General features: G+C 59.0%; 1 protein-coding gene and 1 long non-coding RNA gene across 6 annotated transcripts; one reads left to right on the forward strand and one right to left on the reverse strand.

The window, feature by feature from the left end:
• The first annotated feature begins 20 nt into the window (after nucleotides 1–20).
• Nucleotides 21–10239, forward strand: MISP (mitotic spindle positioning). Of its 5 annotated transcripts, XM_064479605.1 has the most exons (5): nucleotides 1706–1775; nucleotides 5433–7171; nucleotides 7697–7830; nucleotides 9009–9047; nucleotides 9611–10239. In XM_064479605.1, exons 2-5 carry the CDS (start codon nucleotides 5488–5490, stop codon nucleotides 9698–9700), a joined length of 1947 nt encoding a protein of 648 aa, XP_064335675.1. In that variant the 5' UTR covers nucleotides 1706–1775; nucleotides 5433–5487; the 3' UTR covers nucleotides 9701–10239. The 5 variants fall into 5 exon arrangements, with proteins under 5 accessions (XP_064335673.1, XP_064335675.1, XP_064335676.1 ...); XM_064479603.1 differs by lacking the exon at nucleotides 1706–1775 and adding an exon at nucleotides 21–145 and having other exon boundaries at nucleotides 9009–9670; XM_064479606.1 differs by lacking the exon at nucleotides 9009–9047.
• A 9-nt stretch (nucleotides 10240–10248) lies between these two features.
• On the reverse strand, nucleotides 10249–11758 carry LOC135319449 (uncharacterized). Its single transcript, XR_010378036.1, has 3 exons — nucleotides 11235–11758; nucleotides 10839–10977; nucleotides 10249–10518 (listed from the first exon to the last, which is right to left on the reverse strand). It is a non-coding gene; the product is annotated as an uncharacterized LOC135319449 (long non-coding RNA).
• Nucleotides 11759–14548: the final 2790 nt, after the last annotated feature.

The raw sequence follows: 14548 nt of genomic DNA on the forward strand, positions 1-14548 counted from the left end.
GCCTTAAAAGGAGGCTCACGGAACCCAGGGGAGCTGGTTTCTCTTCTGCAGCCTGTACATCCCTAAGGCTCACCCCAGGGCGGTGTGTGGGGTGTTGGCGGAGTCCCCACCTGCACCTGTGCGCATCCAAGCAGCACCTGGGCAGGTAAGGCCTGGAGGTATGGGGGCAGCTGCCTGTGGCAGGACTTCCTTTCTGTTTCTCGTGGAGCCCTTGGGTCCTGCACCTGGCCCACCCCATCCTGTGGCTGGGGCTGCCCCTTGCTGAGCTCACATTCCCCTGGGGGGAACGGAAGAGGCCCCACATACACCCTCAAGCTCTGCAGAGAAACTAGTCCCTGGGAAACAGGTGGGGACATGGGGAGGAAGCATTTCTGGGGGCTGTGTCTGTCTCACTGTGTGATCTGGGAGGAGTCGCTGCCCTCTGAATCTCAGTTTGCCCATTTGTATGGTGGGCTGTATGAACCCTGGGGGGGAAGCCACCCCAGTCTGGGAGCAGGAGATTGAATCCTCACCTCCACAGGGCCCCCAGCATGCTGGGTGACCCAGTCTCTGCCCTTTGGGGTCTCCCCGATCTCCATATGTGCAGGAAGGTGGTGAGTGGGGTGCAGGTCCAAATACCAACCCCGCTGCTGACACTCTGTCCTTTGGTGAGACTTGGAGATTTCTGTGCCTCAGTTTCCTTATCTGCAAAACAAGGATATGGGGGCCTTGGGGGTGCTGGGATGGAAAGTGCAGCAGTGTGCCCCAGGTTTTCACAGACTCGGCACATACCATACACAAGTTGGAATTCTGGATTAGGCCCTTTTTCCAAACCTGTCCTAAAATCACCCCACCTTGGGCAGCCCTGCCAGATTGGGAGCTGGGGGCCCATTTGATGGAAGAAGAGACTGAGGTTCGCAGTGGCCTCAGAGTCAGCCAAGGGGCAGGTTGGGACAGAGCCCCAGCCAGAGGGACAGACTATATCCCCTTCCCCATAGACTGACTGCTATGCCTAGTGGCCCAACTCCCCCAGAGACATTGGGCTCCCAGGGGTCCGGCAGGTCCTCTGCGCTGTGACCGAGACTCAGACAGGACAGCTGAGTGCCTGGGAGGACTGACCTAGCATCTTGAGCCTCAGTGCCTCCATCTGCCATTGGGGCCTCAGCCTCACCCATCCCAGATTTTGGTGTCCTCATCTGATCCTGTATGTGGAAGTGGGCTGACGTCCCCATTTCACTGAGGAGGAAACAGAGGCTCAGAGCGGTTAAGTGAGACTTGAACCTGGGACCAGCTGAACCCCTCAGAGGCTAGGAAGCCAGGCTTGTCCCAAAAAGGGGCTCTCTGGGGAAGTGGCCCCAAAGGGTGGGCTGCGCCAGGTGGTGGTTTGGTACTTAAACCCCCTCTGAGAAACAGCCTCTGGATCGTGGACCTGCTGTGTGTGACCCTGGGCAACGGACAGCCCCTCTCTGAGCAGTGCTGAGAGGTCGCTGGAGGGCCAGACAGCAGCTGGAGGGTTTCAGTGGGGGTTGCAGCTCCAGCTGTGTGGGCTGGGGGCCTGGGGACTGAGGGGCAGTGCCCAGTGGGCGTGGTGTCCGCCCTCCGCTCTACTGGTGTCACCTTTCTCCTCCTCTGGACTTTGTTTCTCGAGCCTGGGTGGGGCCCCAAGGAGGGGGTGCACCTGCTTCCCGGTACAGGGCCCTGTCCCCTGGCAACCTGGGGCCGGGCGGGGCCAGGAGGCCCCTGTGCCAGCCACGGAGCCAGAGCCAAGCTTGTAGGCTGCTGCGGGCTGAGAGCCGGTGGGTAAGGCTGGGGGGCCTGCGGGCAGGCTGGACTCAAAGGTTGGAAGGGCAGGGGTCCTGCAGAGGGGTGGGGTTGGCTTTGGGCAGGGGGTGGTGTGCTTGTGGCACCATCTGCTCACCTGTGGGGCCTTCAGGGTACGGGGAGGGAGCCTCAGTCCCCACCCCACCCCTCTCTGGGCACAGGGGGAGCCCAGGGGCTGGTGGAGGCCCCCTCTTGCTCTGCATCCCCAGGCTGGCTCTGTGCCCAGGGCTGTGTCCTTCCCACTCTGTTCCCAACCCTGAACCTTGCCAGGGCCCCAGTTTCCACCCCAGACATCAGGTCCCCAAATCCAAGAACCCTGAGCCCAGACCCTGTAAGGAAGGGGCCTGATTGGTGCCCCCCCAGGGCCAGAGGCACAGAGGCCTCACATTGGTTTCGGGAATTCTAAAGGGTTCTGGGGAGAAATCTTTCCAGCACCAGCCAGATCCTTGCTTGGGGGACCCTTGAGCGGCATATAACCCTTCCCCCCGCCACCATCAGGGTCTGGCTGGGGCTCACAGGAGGGGGCGTCCAGCCTCAGGAGGGCAGAGACTCAGTCCAGTGCTCAGGTGTGTCAGGGGTTGGGGGCTCTGCCCGGTCAGGGTCCCGGGAATGATAGCCCCAAGTGATGGAAGGAGACCCCCCAGGAGCCCCTCCCTGCTGTGTAACCAGCCCTGTCTGAGCCCCAGGCCCCTGTAATAGGCTTTTGCCCCGAGGGCAGGAGGTCAGTTGCAGGGATGAGGAAGTAGGTGTGTAGCACCCAAGGCCATAAACCCAGTTTCAGTTTGGTATCAACACAGTGCACAGTGGGCTGGGGAGGAGCAATCCAGGGGGCTTCCTGGAAGAGGAGGTGACTGACCAGGAGTGAGGGCTCAGGCTTCAGAAACTGTTGTCTTGTCACTCACTATGTGACCTCTCTCTGTGCCTCAGTTTCCTCTGCTGTAAACTGGGGACAAGAAAGGCTCCCTTGTCACAGGCTCTTAAGAGAAGCAAACAGGGTGCTGGTGCGAGGTGCCCGATTACGAGGAGCCACGGGAGAGTGCTGGAGGCCCTGTGACCACTATTACCACTCATTTGCACAGAGCGTCCTGGGCCTCCAAGAAGGCATCTCCCCGTGGGGTGCCTCTGTGCTCTGCGTCTTGGGCTCCTTGTTACCCGCCCCTCTCCCCAGCCCTGTGGTGAGGGCAGCAGTGTCTCATTTTACAGATGGGGAGACTGAGGCTTTGCAAAAGAGAATGCCTGCCCCAGGGTCACTCTGAGATCAGTGTGGATCCAGGGTTTAAATAATAATACGAGCCACCACTGTGAAAGCGTTTATCTAGTGCTTGCTGTATACAAGGCACAGAGCACCAAATCTAGATGGCAGCCTTTTGGGGTGGTGGCCACGTGCTCTGGACTCTACCTCCCGTCCAGATGTGGACACTGAGGCCAGAGGGGAGCTGAGACTCGCTCAGGGACACAGAGGAGTGCATCCCTGAGGACTTCAACCCCACCCTGCTGGCCTCAGTGAATCACCCAGGAGGAATGAGCTGCCCCACCCACAAGGAGACTTGACACCCTCTGGGAGTGAGGTTTTTTTCCTGGAGTTAATGTCCCATGTGTCTTATAAATCCTGCTGCACGAGCTTCCGGCCACTCATTAGGCAAACACGCATTCCTGCCACGCCTGCCCTCCCTGGGGAGCCCCAGGGCATGGGGACAGAGTGGGAGGCAGACCTGCCCAGCCCTCAGTGTCAGAGCTCGGAGCCTGATGGGAGGGGCAGCCAGATCTGTGGCTGGAATGAACCCAGGCCCTGGGCCCTGAGACCACGCCTTGCTCAGCCCGCCGTTATGGAGTGCCTGCTGTGTACCAGACCCTGGGCTGCAGGAGGAGATTCTCACCAGGGGCCCCTGGGAGGGAGAGAGGGTCCTGGCTGATGGCTTCAGGTGCGAGAAGACAGATCTTAAATGACCGTATTCTCCTTTCAAAGACACATGCACCCCCAGTGACTTTCAAGGAAAAAGTCTCCACAGGGGACTGCGGGGTCAGTGGACAGAGGCTCAGCCCACTCGGCTGGGACTAATCGCTCAAGCCTGCTTGTCTTTAAAATCATTTTCCTAATGACAGTTTCAATATTTGATGCGCTGGAAAGACCATGAGGCACTAGTGTGAGGGTTGTAACGTTGTTCCCCACAATTGATTTTATGTTGCTTGATGCCACTTCTCCAGGTGAGGGAGGGTCTGCATTTTCCTTTACAAAACTACATTCAGCTTTTACAAGCAAGTTGGTGTAAAAAGGCAGCGATGTGTCCAACAGCTCTGGTGGTACCGGGGTCCAAGGGCTGCTTGAGGAGTTGAGGGTGGTCCGCCTTCCTTTCCTTGGCTGTAAAAAGGCAATGCCTAATACTGTGCTAGGCTGGGTACACAGGAGAGGGCCAGGCAACAGGGTCTAAGGGCAGGGCAATCTGGAGGCTCCCTGGAGGAGCTGTCTTATGGGCTGTAGCTAACAAGACCGTGCAGGGGCAGAAATGAGGGTCCTCCAGGCAGAAGGAAGAGGGAGAAGTTTGGGTTTGAGGTCTGGTGCCTGCAGAGTTTGAGGGTTTGGGCTGAGGCCAGATGGTAGCCTTGAGAGCCCTGGGCAGAGTTTGAGAACTGCATCCCGGAGACGCCAGGAATCAGGGAGGCATGAGAGCAGGTGTATGACCTTCACAAAGGTTCCTTGAGCTGTGCTCAGTGGGAACCCAGATGGTTGGGAGGGGGATTGGGCCAAGATGTCCCTTGGCCCAGCGAGACAAGGTCCAAGGCATTCCTTAGCTCATCCTGGCTTTATGGCACTAAGACAGGGGCTTGTCTGGGATGGGACAAGGTGTCCCACTGGGCTGGTGCAAGGGAGAGAACCAGGTTGTGGAGGTCTTTGCCAGTCATTACCTCTCTCTGGGCCCCAACTTCCCCACTTGACATCACCCAGCAAGGAGTGGTCCCACTGGGGCCATCTGCAAATGTTACATGACAAAAACCACATAAGGAACCTCAGGGTGTACATGCCCTGGGAGGGAGGCTGCCCTGGTGTGGCGCTGGGTCTAGACATGGCTAGCTGGGTGGGAGAAAGGAGGAGTGGAAGGAGAGGGGCAGAAGAGGCTGACTGCAAAAGGGTGTGCAGTGTCCAGGGGATGAGGTGGGAAAACGTTAAACACACAGGGAACAAGGTGTTGGGTCAGCACAGTGGTGCACAGGGATTCAGGTGTGTCTGGATCTAGGAGCTCAAATAATGTTTTCAGGATCCTGTGTTGGGGTTATGGATGCTCCTGAGCAAGCTCTGTCCATAGCGGACACATACGCCCCCCCCCCCACCAGTGGTTCTCGGTCTCATCTCACCAGCCTAACAAGCCCAGCAGGAAGAGGATCCAATTCTCCACATTAACTGCAAAGTCCCAGGGTTTTATGTCATTGGCCAGGTTGGGTCATATGTCCATCCCTGAAGCAATTACAGAGGCCAGAGGGCGGAACGCCCTGATTGGCAGGGCTGGGTCACTTACTCATCCCTGAACCAACAGTAGAGGCCACTGGGACAGGACTCTGCCCTTTAAGGGACCGGGAACTGTGCCTCTCCCCAAGTGCTCTGAGCTGGTGACCATCACGCCCTTCTTTGCCCTCAGTGAGCGCAGATTGTCTCCATCCTGGGAGCCGGTTGTGGGCAGAGACCCCCAGAACATGGACCGAGTGACCAGATACCCCATCCTCAGCATCCCCCGCTCATCCCGTGTGACCAGTGTGGCCCTCGATGGGGACACCAGCTACACTATTGAGCTGGTGGGCGTGGGGTCCATGGCCAGTGGCTGGGGCCAGGATAAGCCACAGGCATGGCCCACTGACCATGAGGCCCGGCTGGAAATGGTGCAGACAGGGACGTCTCGCAGCCTGCATGCCTTCCCTGGCCAGCTGTCCCCATGGCCACCCTGCCCGGAGGACGATGAGGATGAGGAGGTGAAGGCCTACCACCTGGAGACCAGGGGCACCCAGCCCAGGCGGCCACAGGACCTGGAGCGAGAGCGCCGGGTGGTCATCCAGGGCCAGGCGGTCAGAAAGAGTGGCATGGTGGCCACACTCCATGGCACCCCTGACCACGGGGAACCCAGGACCCCCGGCCGACTGCAGGCCACGCCCCCAGAGGAGAACATGATCGACAGAGAGCAGATCGACTTCCTGGCAGCGAGGCAGCAGTTTCTGAGCCTGGAGCAGGCAAACCCCCCTGCCAGGCCAGCCTATGCGAATGCGGGGGCCCCTCGGAACCGCCCATCCGGGCCCAGCCAGGCCTCCAAGTCCCTGAACGGGCCACCCCTGCCCAATGGGTGTGTCACCCCAGTCAAGTCCCAGGTGAAGGAGGTGGTCGTGGAGGAGAAGAGGGTCCCTGGTTCGTCTGCCAGGTCTGGTGTCCCAGCCATGGACGACCCTGCTTCCCAGTCCCGCGCAGAGTCACCAGAGCCCCCCAAGGAGACGCCCATCGAGCGGGAGATCCGGCTGGCACAGGAGCGGGAGGCAGACCTCCGAGAGCGGAGGGGGCTGCAGCGGGTGTTCAGCCAGCAGGAGCTGGTGGAGATCCCCGCCAGGCCGCTGCTGACCAGGGTGAGCCTGGCTGCAGCCCCACAGCGGGGCAGGGGGCGCCCGTCTCTCTACGTGCAGCGGGACCTTGCGCAGGAGACGCAGCGCGAGGAGGACCACCGGCGGGAGGGCCTGCAGGTGGGCCGGTCGGCCACGCCTGACTGCTTCTCTGAGGGCCCGCCACCTGGACTCAGGAGAGCCCACAGCTCAGACTCCATCCTGGGCCCAGCCCCCGACGCCAGGGCGGCCAGCCCTGCTCCCGAGGTGAGGAAGGTGAACCGCATCCCACTTGATGCCTACCAGCCGTACCTGAGCCCCAGAACGCCCCCAGTAGAGTTCCCAGCCTTCCGTGCGAATCTCAAGCCCAGCAGCCTCCCTGCAGATAAGGCCAGGGCCGGGAGCGCTCCACAGGCCGCAGTGGCGCAGAGCCTTCTCTCGGAATCCTCTGGAGAACCCTCGGGCACAAGGCAGGTGCCCCCCAGGGGCCCCCTGCACCCCAGAGGGCTTGTGCGCCATGAGTACTTCCTCCTGCGCCCCCTGAGGTTTGCGGTCCCGGGTGTGCCTGAGAAAGCTGAGGCCCCCCGAGTTTGGGGCTGGGAGGTGGCCGGGGCCCCGGCACTGAAGCTGCAGAGGTCCCAGTCATCTGAGCTGCTGGAGAGGGAGGTGGAGAGTGTCCTGCGGCGGGAGCGGGAGGTGGCCGAAGAGCGGCGGAGTGCTCTGTTCCCGGAGGTCTTCTCCCCACCCCTGCCGGATGAGTGCTACGACCAAGACTCCAGGAACTCCTCCCAGGCATCTGGTAAGGAGGGATCCCAGGCGTGGCGGGTTTGCTCGGGGCCTCAGATGCGGAAGTGGAGGGGTGGGGGGATGTCAGGAGAGGCTTTGGCTGGGGGGACATTCGCGGGGGGGGCAGTTGTCCCCTACCCCAGTTGGCTGGTCTGTCTGCCTGTCTGTCTGCTTCAGCAGTAGATTTTGGAGAAAGTAGTTGACTTGCCTTGGGGTTTTTCATTTTATGGGTTTTGACACTTTGTTATTAGGCGCATAAAGGTTTACACGTGTTCTATCCTCTTGGTCAATTTTCGTCAAGACGAAATACCCCCCATGCCACTTTCAATGTTTTTCTCCTTGTATGATCAGCCCATCTATCTGTCCAAGCTGTTAGTTTTCCCAACCAGCTGTCTGCTCCGTCTGTCTGTCTGTCTGTCCACTTACCCATCTCGTTAACTGGCCCAGCCTCTCCTCCGCCAGAGACTCTATGCCTCTCCGGCTGGAGTCTGGCTCTGGGGCCCCCCCCCCGATGTTCCTTCCTTCCCCTCACCCCCAGGCATCACGGGCAGCTGCGCAGTGTCTGAGTCACACTTCTTCACCCCAATTCACCTGCACTCGGGCCTGGCGTGGACAGTGGTAGAGGCCCCGGCTGAGGCTGCCCCTCCACAGAGAAAGAAGAGGGAGCAGTGGGTGAGTCTCAAGCCCTGCCGTCCCCCTGCATGCCTGGCCAAGATCGGACACCCCTCATTAGGGCAAGGGAGGCTCCAGTGTGAGCTGGGTTTGAGTCCTGCCTTCTTCATGGCCCACCCCCAAGTGACTGCGCCTCCGTGTCCCCCACACGTGAGGAGCAGAAGGGGTAAACGGGGCATCCCTTCCCATCTGGACCATGTACATACGCAGGGTCCCCACGGTGAGCCGAAGGCTGAGGTGAGCTCTGCTTGGAGGAGGAGTCAGAGCAATCTATCAAATCATCCTCATTATTTCAATGTGTTTATTACCAACATCATTTGGGGGGGCAGGGAAGGTAATTAGGTTTATTTATTGTGTGTTTGTTTGTTTATTGGAGGCACCGGGGACTGAACCCAGGACATCGTGCATGCTGAGCACGCGCTCCACCACTGAGCTACACTCTCCTCTCCTTGTTATTTTTGATTATTACCTGCACCTCACGTGGGACGTGCTCAGGGGTCTGCACGTGCTGTGGCTTTAACACCCTGGAGAGATGTTTTGCCCCCTGTTTTTTTAGAGAAAGCCAAAGTCACGCACGCGCAGGGTCACATGGCCAGGTCCCCAAGCCAGGACTTGAGCCCAGGCCTGGCTCTGAACCCCACATTTGCAGCCACGAGGCTGCCTCCTCCCTGGGTGGGTATTGTTGGCACCAGGGAGAAAAACACTGCCCCCAGGCTCGCCCACCTGGCGGTCACAGCCTGGCCTGGTGGTTTGGGGCAGAGTGGAGCCCAGGGACCTGGGTTCAAGTCCCAGCCCTGCCACTGGCTGGCTGTATGATGTTGGGCCCCTCTCTGATCCTCAGTCTCCTCCTCTGCAAAATGAGCATGGTAATGAGAACAGACTCCTTCAAACCTTCGAGGGCCTGGTGGCAGCAAGAGCTCCATAAATGTCAATTGTCTTTATTACAAGGAAGTTTACAAAGAGAAAACAGTTGCAAATGATGGCCCAAGGCATCCCCAAGGGGACTAGTGTGAGGGAACAGCCTGGTGGATGGCTCTGAGTTTGGGGTGACCAAGTGGCACTGGGGGGACCACTGTGGCCCGGGATCGCTTCCCTTCTGCCCTAAGTAGTGACTGAGTGGGCTCTGGGGTGGGACAGGGTGGAAGACCCCAGGGGATGACGTCTGTTCCTCCCTGCAGTATGCTGGCATCAGCCCCTTGGACCACATTAACTCGGAGGTGAGTGTGCTCCCAGGGGCAAGGACCCCTCTGCCCAGGAGCGAGGAGGGCTGTATGGCTGGAGCGGTTCCCTCCCGCATCTGTGCTCCCTGCTCAGGTGCACTGGGGCCACCAGAAGCTTTTCTTCTGGATGGTGGGGGTCGGGGGGCTTCCCTGGATGGCTTCTCGATGTAGTGTCTGCCTGCGGTGCATTTTGCTGTGATCCACTTTTGATGAAAGGCAGACCATGGGCTGCCTGTTTACCAGATGGTTTGGGGGCAGACGTGGCACAGGACAAGGGCATTTCCTTTGAGAGACGGGCTCTCCTGGGAGTGTAGGAGGCCAGGCACCTCCGTGGATTTGTGGGATCCGGCGTGGCCCTCTTTGACTCGGGCATGTCCCCTGCTGTGGAGCTGGGCAGGAGTGAGCACAGTCCTGGGCGCTATTACGAGGAGCAGAGGGTCTGACAAGAGGAGGGGATGGTCCTGCTTTACCCTGTTCTAGGCCTCTCCTGTGAGTCAGCTGTTGGGGGAGATGTCTTGGGAGGTTAGGACCTGATGGGGACCCCGTGCCTCCTCTGGCAGGTCCTGGAAGCCACGCGGGTGACCCGCCACAAGAACGCCATGGCTGAGCGCTGGGAAGCCCGCGTCTACACCAGTGAAGACGAGGGCTGAGCCTGGGGCCGGACCCGCGCCCGCCCTGCCTGCCTTGTGGGAGCGGCCAGCACCCGGCCTTGGGACACGGGTTCCTGTTCAAACCCACAGATCCCCTGCCCACAGCCCCGAGGGCAGATACACTTGGGGCTGGGGAGTTCTCTTTTCCATTTTTCTTTTCCTGGAGAAATTGTTGTGCTTTCTGGGTCTCGAGTTGGGGATGACACTCTGCTTCTACGATTTTGCCAAATGCTTCTGGGGCCAAGAAGGAAGGAGACCAGCCGCCTCACGTCCAGATGTAATAGTTTCTGCTAGTCTGAGAGGGGAGATGCTCAGCCCCTCCCCTGGGGAGCCTCTAGTCTGAGGGCAGAGGCCTGAGCGCCCCACCTGAGGGTCTCTGTGCTGCTTTCAAGCCCCCTCCGAGGCACAGCATGGCTCTGACATTACAGGATCCTGTGGGGAAGACCCCTCCCTCCCTGGCTGAGGAAAGGGCTGGATTTGGGGGCTGAGGCAGGTCCTTCCGCTCCACCTTGAAATAAAGCAAGTTTCTGGCCCCTGGACCCCACCTGGAGTGGGTGGCTGTGCTGAGCCTCCCCTCCGTCTGTGTCATTTCTCTTGGTGACGCTCACTGCTTCCAGGCGGCTGTGTCCTGTCCCCGCCCCACCACAGGCTGTCCCAGTCACCTCCCAGCGTGTGGCCTGCAGAAGGTGCTCAATCCACACTTGTCCAGCGAGCGAGTGAATGTCTTCGGTAACACCAGGCCCGTTCTTCTCCCTGTGGCTGAGTCTGTGTCCCGCCCGGCTTCAGGGGAGGTTGGAGGGGTCGTTAGTTGGCCCTGCCTGGCAGACAAGATGGTTCTGGGCAAGGCTGTGGTGTTGGACCTAAACCCGGCCCTGCTGTCACCCGCGGTGTGGCCGTGGGGGTCCTCCCACCACCCTGCCTTGGTTTCCCTGCCACACGCAAGGATGGGGTTGGGACCAGCCCCTGGGCAACCTGGACCTCAGGTTGACCCCGACAGCAGCCCCACACCACTGCCCCGATGTCCTCAAGCAGCTGGTGACAACCCACCCTGGCAGGGCCCATCCCCTCCTGCTGCCCCTGGCCCCGCAGCCTCCTTCCTGTGCCTTCCTCTGCAGCCCCCCTGGGGAAAACCACTTACAGCTATTTTAAGAGCTCCAGCTTGAAAACAGTCCGCACTGGGCTCAGGAGGCAGCTTGGCTTGCAATAGGTGAGGTGGGGCAGGGCTCTGCGAGCCCCAGGGCACCCAGGGCAAGGGGGTAGGTGAGGTCGAGGGGGGGCTGCAACAGACAGAAGAGAGAGAGCCTCAGGGAGGGGGCGGAGTCTCTGTCCGGGGGACCCCAGTCTGAGGGAGGGGCATCCGCTGTCAGGGAGACCCCAGTCTGGGAAGGAGGCAGGGTCTGTGTCTGGGGAGAGCTTGCAGCATGCCCCTCGGTGGCCAAGATCAGCCTCTTCTCTGGGGTTCGGGCAGTTCTTCCCCACCCGCCCTTCAGGAAGGCAATTTTGAAGCCCCAAATACAACCTGTCAGAGTCTCACCAGGTCCTCCACAATCTCCTACCACGTCCTCTCCCTGGTGCCGATGGGCCTGTCCCCTGGTCGCACTGCTCTGAGGATGTGCGTCTCCTGGGGCGGATGGAACAAGTCACCACAAGCAGGTGCAGGCAGATTTGCTCTCTGACGGTCCTGGAGGTCCGGAGTCCGACTCGGGTCTCACAGGGCTAAACCCAGGCCTGGGCGGGGCTGGTCCCTCCGGAGGCTCCAGGGAGAATCGGCTCCTGCCTCTTCCAGCTTTTAGAGGCGCCGCATCCCTGGCTCGCGGCCCCTCCCTCCATCCTCACCGCCAGCAGCGCAGCATCTCCCGTCTCCTTCTGATGAGGACCCTGTGATGGCACGGGGTCCCTCAGGATCCAGGGTCACCCCCATCCCGGGGAACTTAACCCCACCTGCAGAGTCCCCTCTGCTGTGCGAGATGACACGTCCTCAGTTCCCAGGTGCAGGACAGGGACATCTTTGGAGCTGTTATTCTGCTGACCAGACAAAGGAAGACAAATACTGTCTGAGTCCCCTCACAGGAGGTCTCTGGAGGAGTCAGATCCACGGAGACAGGAAGTAGAGGGTGGGGCCGGAGCTGGGGGAGGGGAGGGGGACTGTTTCATGAAAACTGAATGTTTTCAGTTTGGGAAGATGAGAAAGTTCTGGAGATAACGGTGGGGAGGGTCACACGACAATGTGTTTGTGCTTAATGCCACCAAGATGTGCACTTTTATGTGTGTAATTTACCATAATTAAAAAGAGAGAGAGAGGAAAGGGTTCTCCCTCCTGAAGCCTCAGAAGGGTCTTGGGAAGGATCCAGGGACTCTACCGTTTAATGCCTTAAGGACATGAGGGATGTCCCAAAAATCGCGTCCTTGACGTTCTTCATTCATCCTGGCCCGCAAGCTGGATGCGGCCGGTGGAAATGTCTTGTTCTGAGGACTCACTTTTCACCGAATTCTTCTCCTGGGCAGCGCCCTTAGAGGACACAGAGAGGATTCTATCCACCTGCCGGGCTGGCGTCCCAGGAGGTGCTCCGAGAGGTTGCGATGAATTCTTAGCAGATTCCCAGAGGAGGGCAGGTCCGTCTGGCCAGCGGTGGGCACTTCTGAGCCGGCTCCGGAACGGAATGGGGACAGAGCTGCGCATTCTTTCCTGGTCTCCTCCCAGCTAGCTGTGCTAGGATCCGGGGACGGGGGGCACTCTCCCCAAGGCCGTCAGAAAGGCTGAAATATAAACCAAGTTTCTAACTGAAAAGCCAGAGCCCTTCCTTGCTCTCAGCACTTTCCCATCTCCTGTCTCCTCGGCGCTGCTCTTATTTGATGAACTCCGGCAAGACTGCCGCAGGCGGGGGTCAGGATCCAGGAGCAGGGCTCCAAGCTCGCCCCACCGCCCCCGCCCCGTGCAAGCCCGCCAGCTTCCCCGTGGGACCCCGTCCCAGCCCTTAGTGCTCCCTCCGCAGCCGCTGTGACCTCAGGACTCTGCGGTGGCCTGTGGGGGTGCTGCCTGGCCTAGTGATCCCCCTCCCACATCTGGAGTCAGGCTGTTTCCCGATGAGGTTCACACGTGTCAGCACAGCAGGGAGCCTGGATGGGGGGGCTCTTTGGCCATAGCCGGGAAGTTAATTTTCAACTACTAGGATGTGTTAGTGGGTGGCTTAAGGACTGGGCATTGATTACTTCAGAAAAGGACCTTTTGGCAGATTGGCGGTATCAGCTGCAAAACAAACGAGCCCACTCAGCGGCTTTAAAGCACCCATTTGTTTTCCAACAGCTTCTGAGGGTCAGAAGCCCAGCGCAGTGCGGTTGGGTCCTCTGCTCAGGGTCGCACTCAGGGGTCGTCGGCTGGGCTGCGTTCTCGTGTGCAGGCATTCACTTCCAGGTGCCTTCGGCTGTAGGACGGAATTGTCTTCTTACATTGGGATTAAGGTCCCAGTGTTCCTGCTGGCCGCCCCCGGCCCTGGCCGCAGCCTGTGTGCTGCTCCCCGCCCTCGCCCAGTTAGGTCAGGCCCACCCAGAGTAATCTCTCTTTCAATTGACTCAAAGTCCACTGATTTGGGGACATTAACTGCATCTGGAAAAACATTTCGCCTTTACCCGATGGCGTTCCCACACACACACTCAAGGGGGTTACACAGGGTGTGTACTTGGGGGTCAGATTCTTGGGGCCAAATTAGAATTCTGGCCATTTTGGGGGGACCTAGGGCAGAGTTTAGGGTTCTGATGGGAGAGGTTGGGGCCAAACCATGAGTTAACCTGCCTCCGGTTCCCTTCCAGGAAAGGCGAGGTAACAGGTAAAGTCCAGCAACAGGACTCGGGGCTGATAAAACGAGGGGTCTGACAATTCTTCACCCTCAAAGTCTCAAACTGGTGGTAGGGGACTGAGTTCAGAACACAGTCTTCTCTTGGCCGTCAATGTTGAAAATTTTGTTTTCTCTTTTAAAGAGTTTGCCAACATTTAAAAATCAGGAAATTTGTACAAAAATCTGAATTTCTGGCTTCTCTTGAGCATGATGGGCTGGGTTGTGGATGGCAGCCGCAGGCACATCCTTCAGGGAGAACCCCTCCCACCGCGTTTCGCCGCATTCCCCTTCCACAAGAAAAGTGAGGAAACTACAATTGGATGAAAATTAGTGACGGTCTTGCCAAGAGAAGTTTTTGTAAAAATAAATCCTCCTTTACATCTTTTTAATATCCTCGTTCCTACCACTCCCGCTCCGTGCATCTGCCTCTCAGTCTGCATGGGGCCTTGCCTGGACCTGGCCACAAATTTCCAGGCAGCGCCTTCCAGAGGGACCAAATTTCCGGGTGAAAACAGGGCCTGAGCTCTGAGGGTTTGCAGGGCTCCTGTCCCCCACGATCAGAGGCGAATACTGTTCTGGGTTAAATAACGCCCCTCCCCCAACACTCACATCTACCCGGAAGCTCAGAATGTGACCTCACCTGTAAGTCGAGTCTCCACAGGTGCAATTCGTTATGCCAGACTCAGTCATTCCGAGTGCGCAGCTGCGGCGGGTTCCATGGCTCCGGGCTCACCTGTGACAGGGTGAACCCGCAGGGGCTCGTCTGGCAGGAAGCGTGAGCCCCGTGGAAGAGTTTGTCAACGTTCATAAAATGATCTAAGCGACAAGAAAGCATTGCATCTCAAGAGCTTAAAATGTCGGTGGTCTTATAATTGAGACTATCTTGGCTGTGGTGAAGTTCATGGGGCCACGAGATATCAGAGCGGTTCAATAACCTCACAGGGTCAATGCCGGTCAGCGGGGGGCTGGGGTTAGGACTGAATATGGACTTGGCAGTGGCCAAGAGTCTTTGGAT

This window comes from Camelus dromedarius, chromosome 27, assembly GCF_036321535.1.
Source record: "Camelus dromedarius isolate mCamDro1 chromosome 27, mCamDro1.pat, whole genome shotgun sequence".
In the NCBI taxonomy this organism is placed as follows: domain Eukaryota; kingdom Metazoa; phylum Chordata; class Mammalia; order Artiodactyla; family Camelidae; genus Camelus; species Camelus dromedarius.

Excerpts from the sequence above, each read along its gene's own strand:
- MISP (XM_064479603.1), top strand. The coding sequence starts at position 5,488 with ATGGACCGAGTGACCAGATACCCCATCCTCAGCATCCCCCGCTCATCC. Across the intron at positions 7,172-7,696 it reads GAACTCCTCCCAGGCATCTG|GCATCACGGGCAGCTGCGCA; the intron begins GTAAGGAGGGAT and ends CCTCACCCCCAG. Across the intron at positions 7,831-9,008 it reads GAAAGAAGAGGGAGCAGTGG|TATGCTGGCATCAGCCCCTT; the intron begins GTGAGTCTCAAG and ends TCCTCCCTGCAG.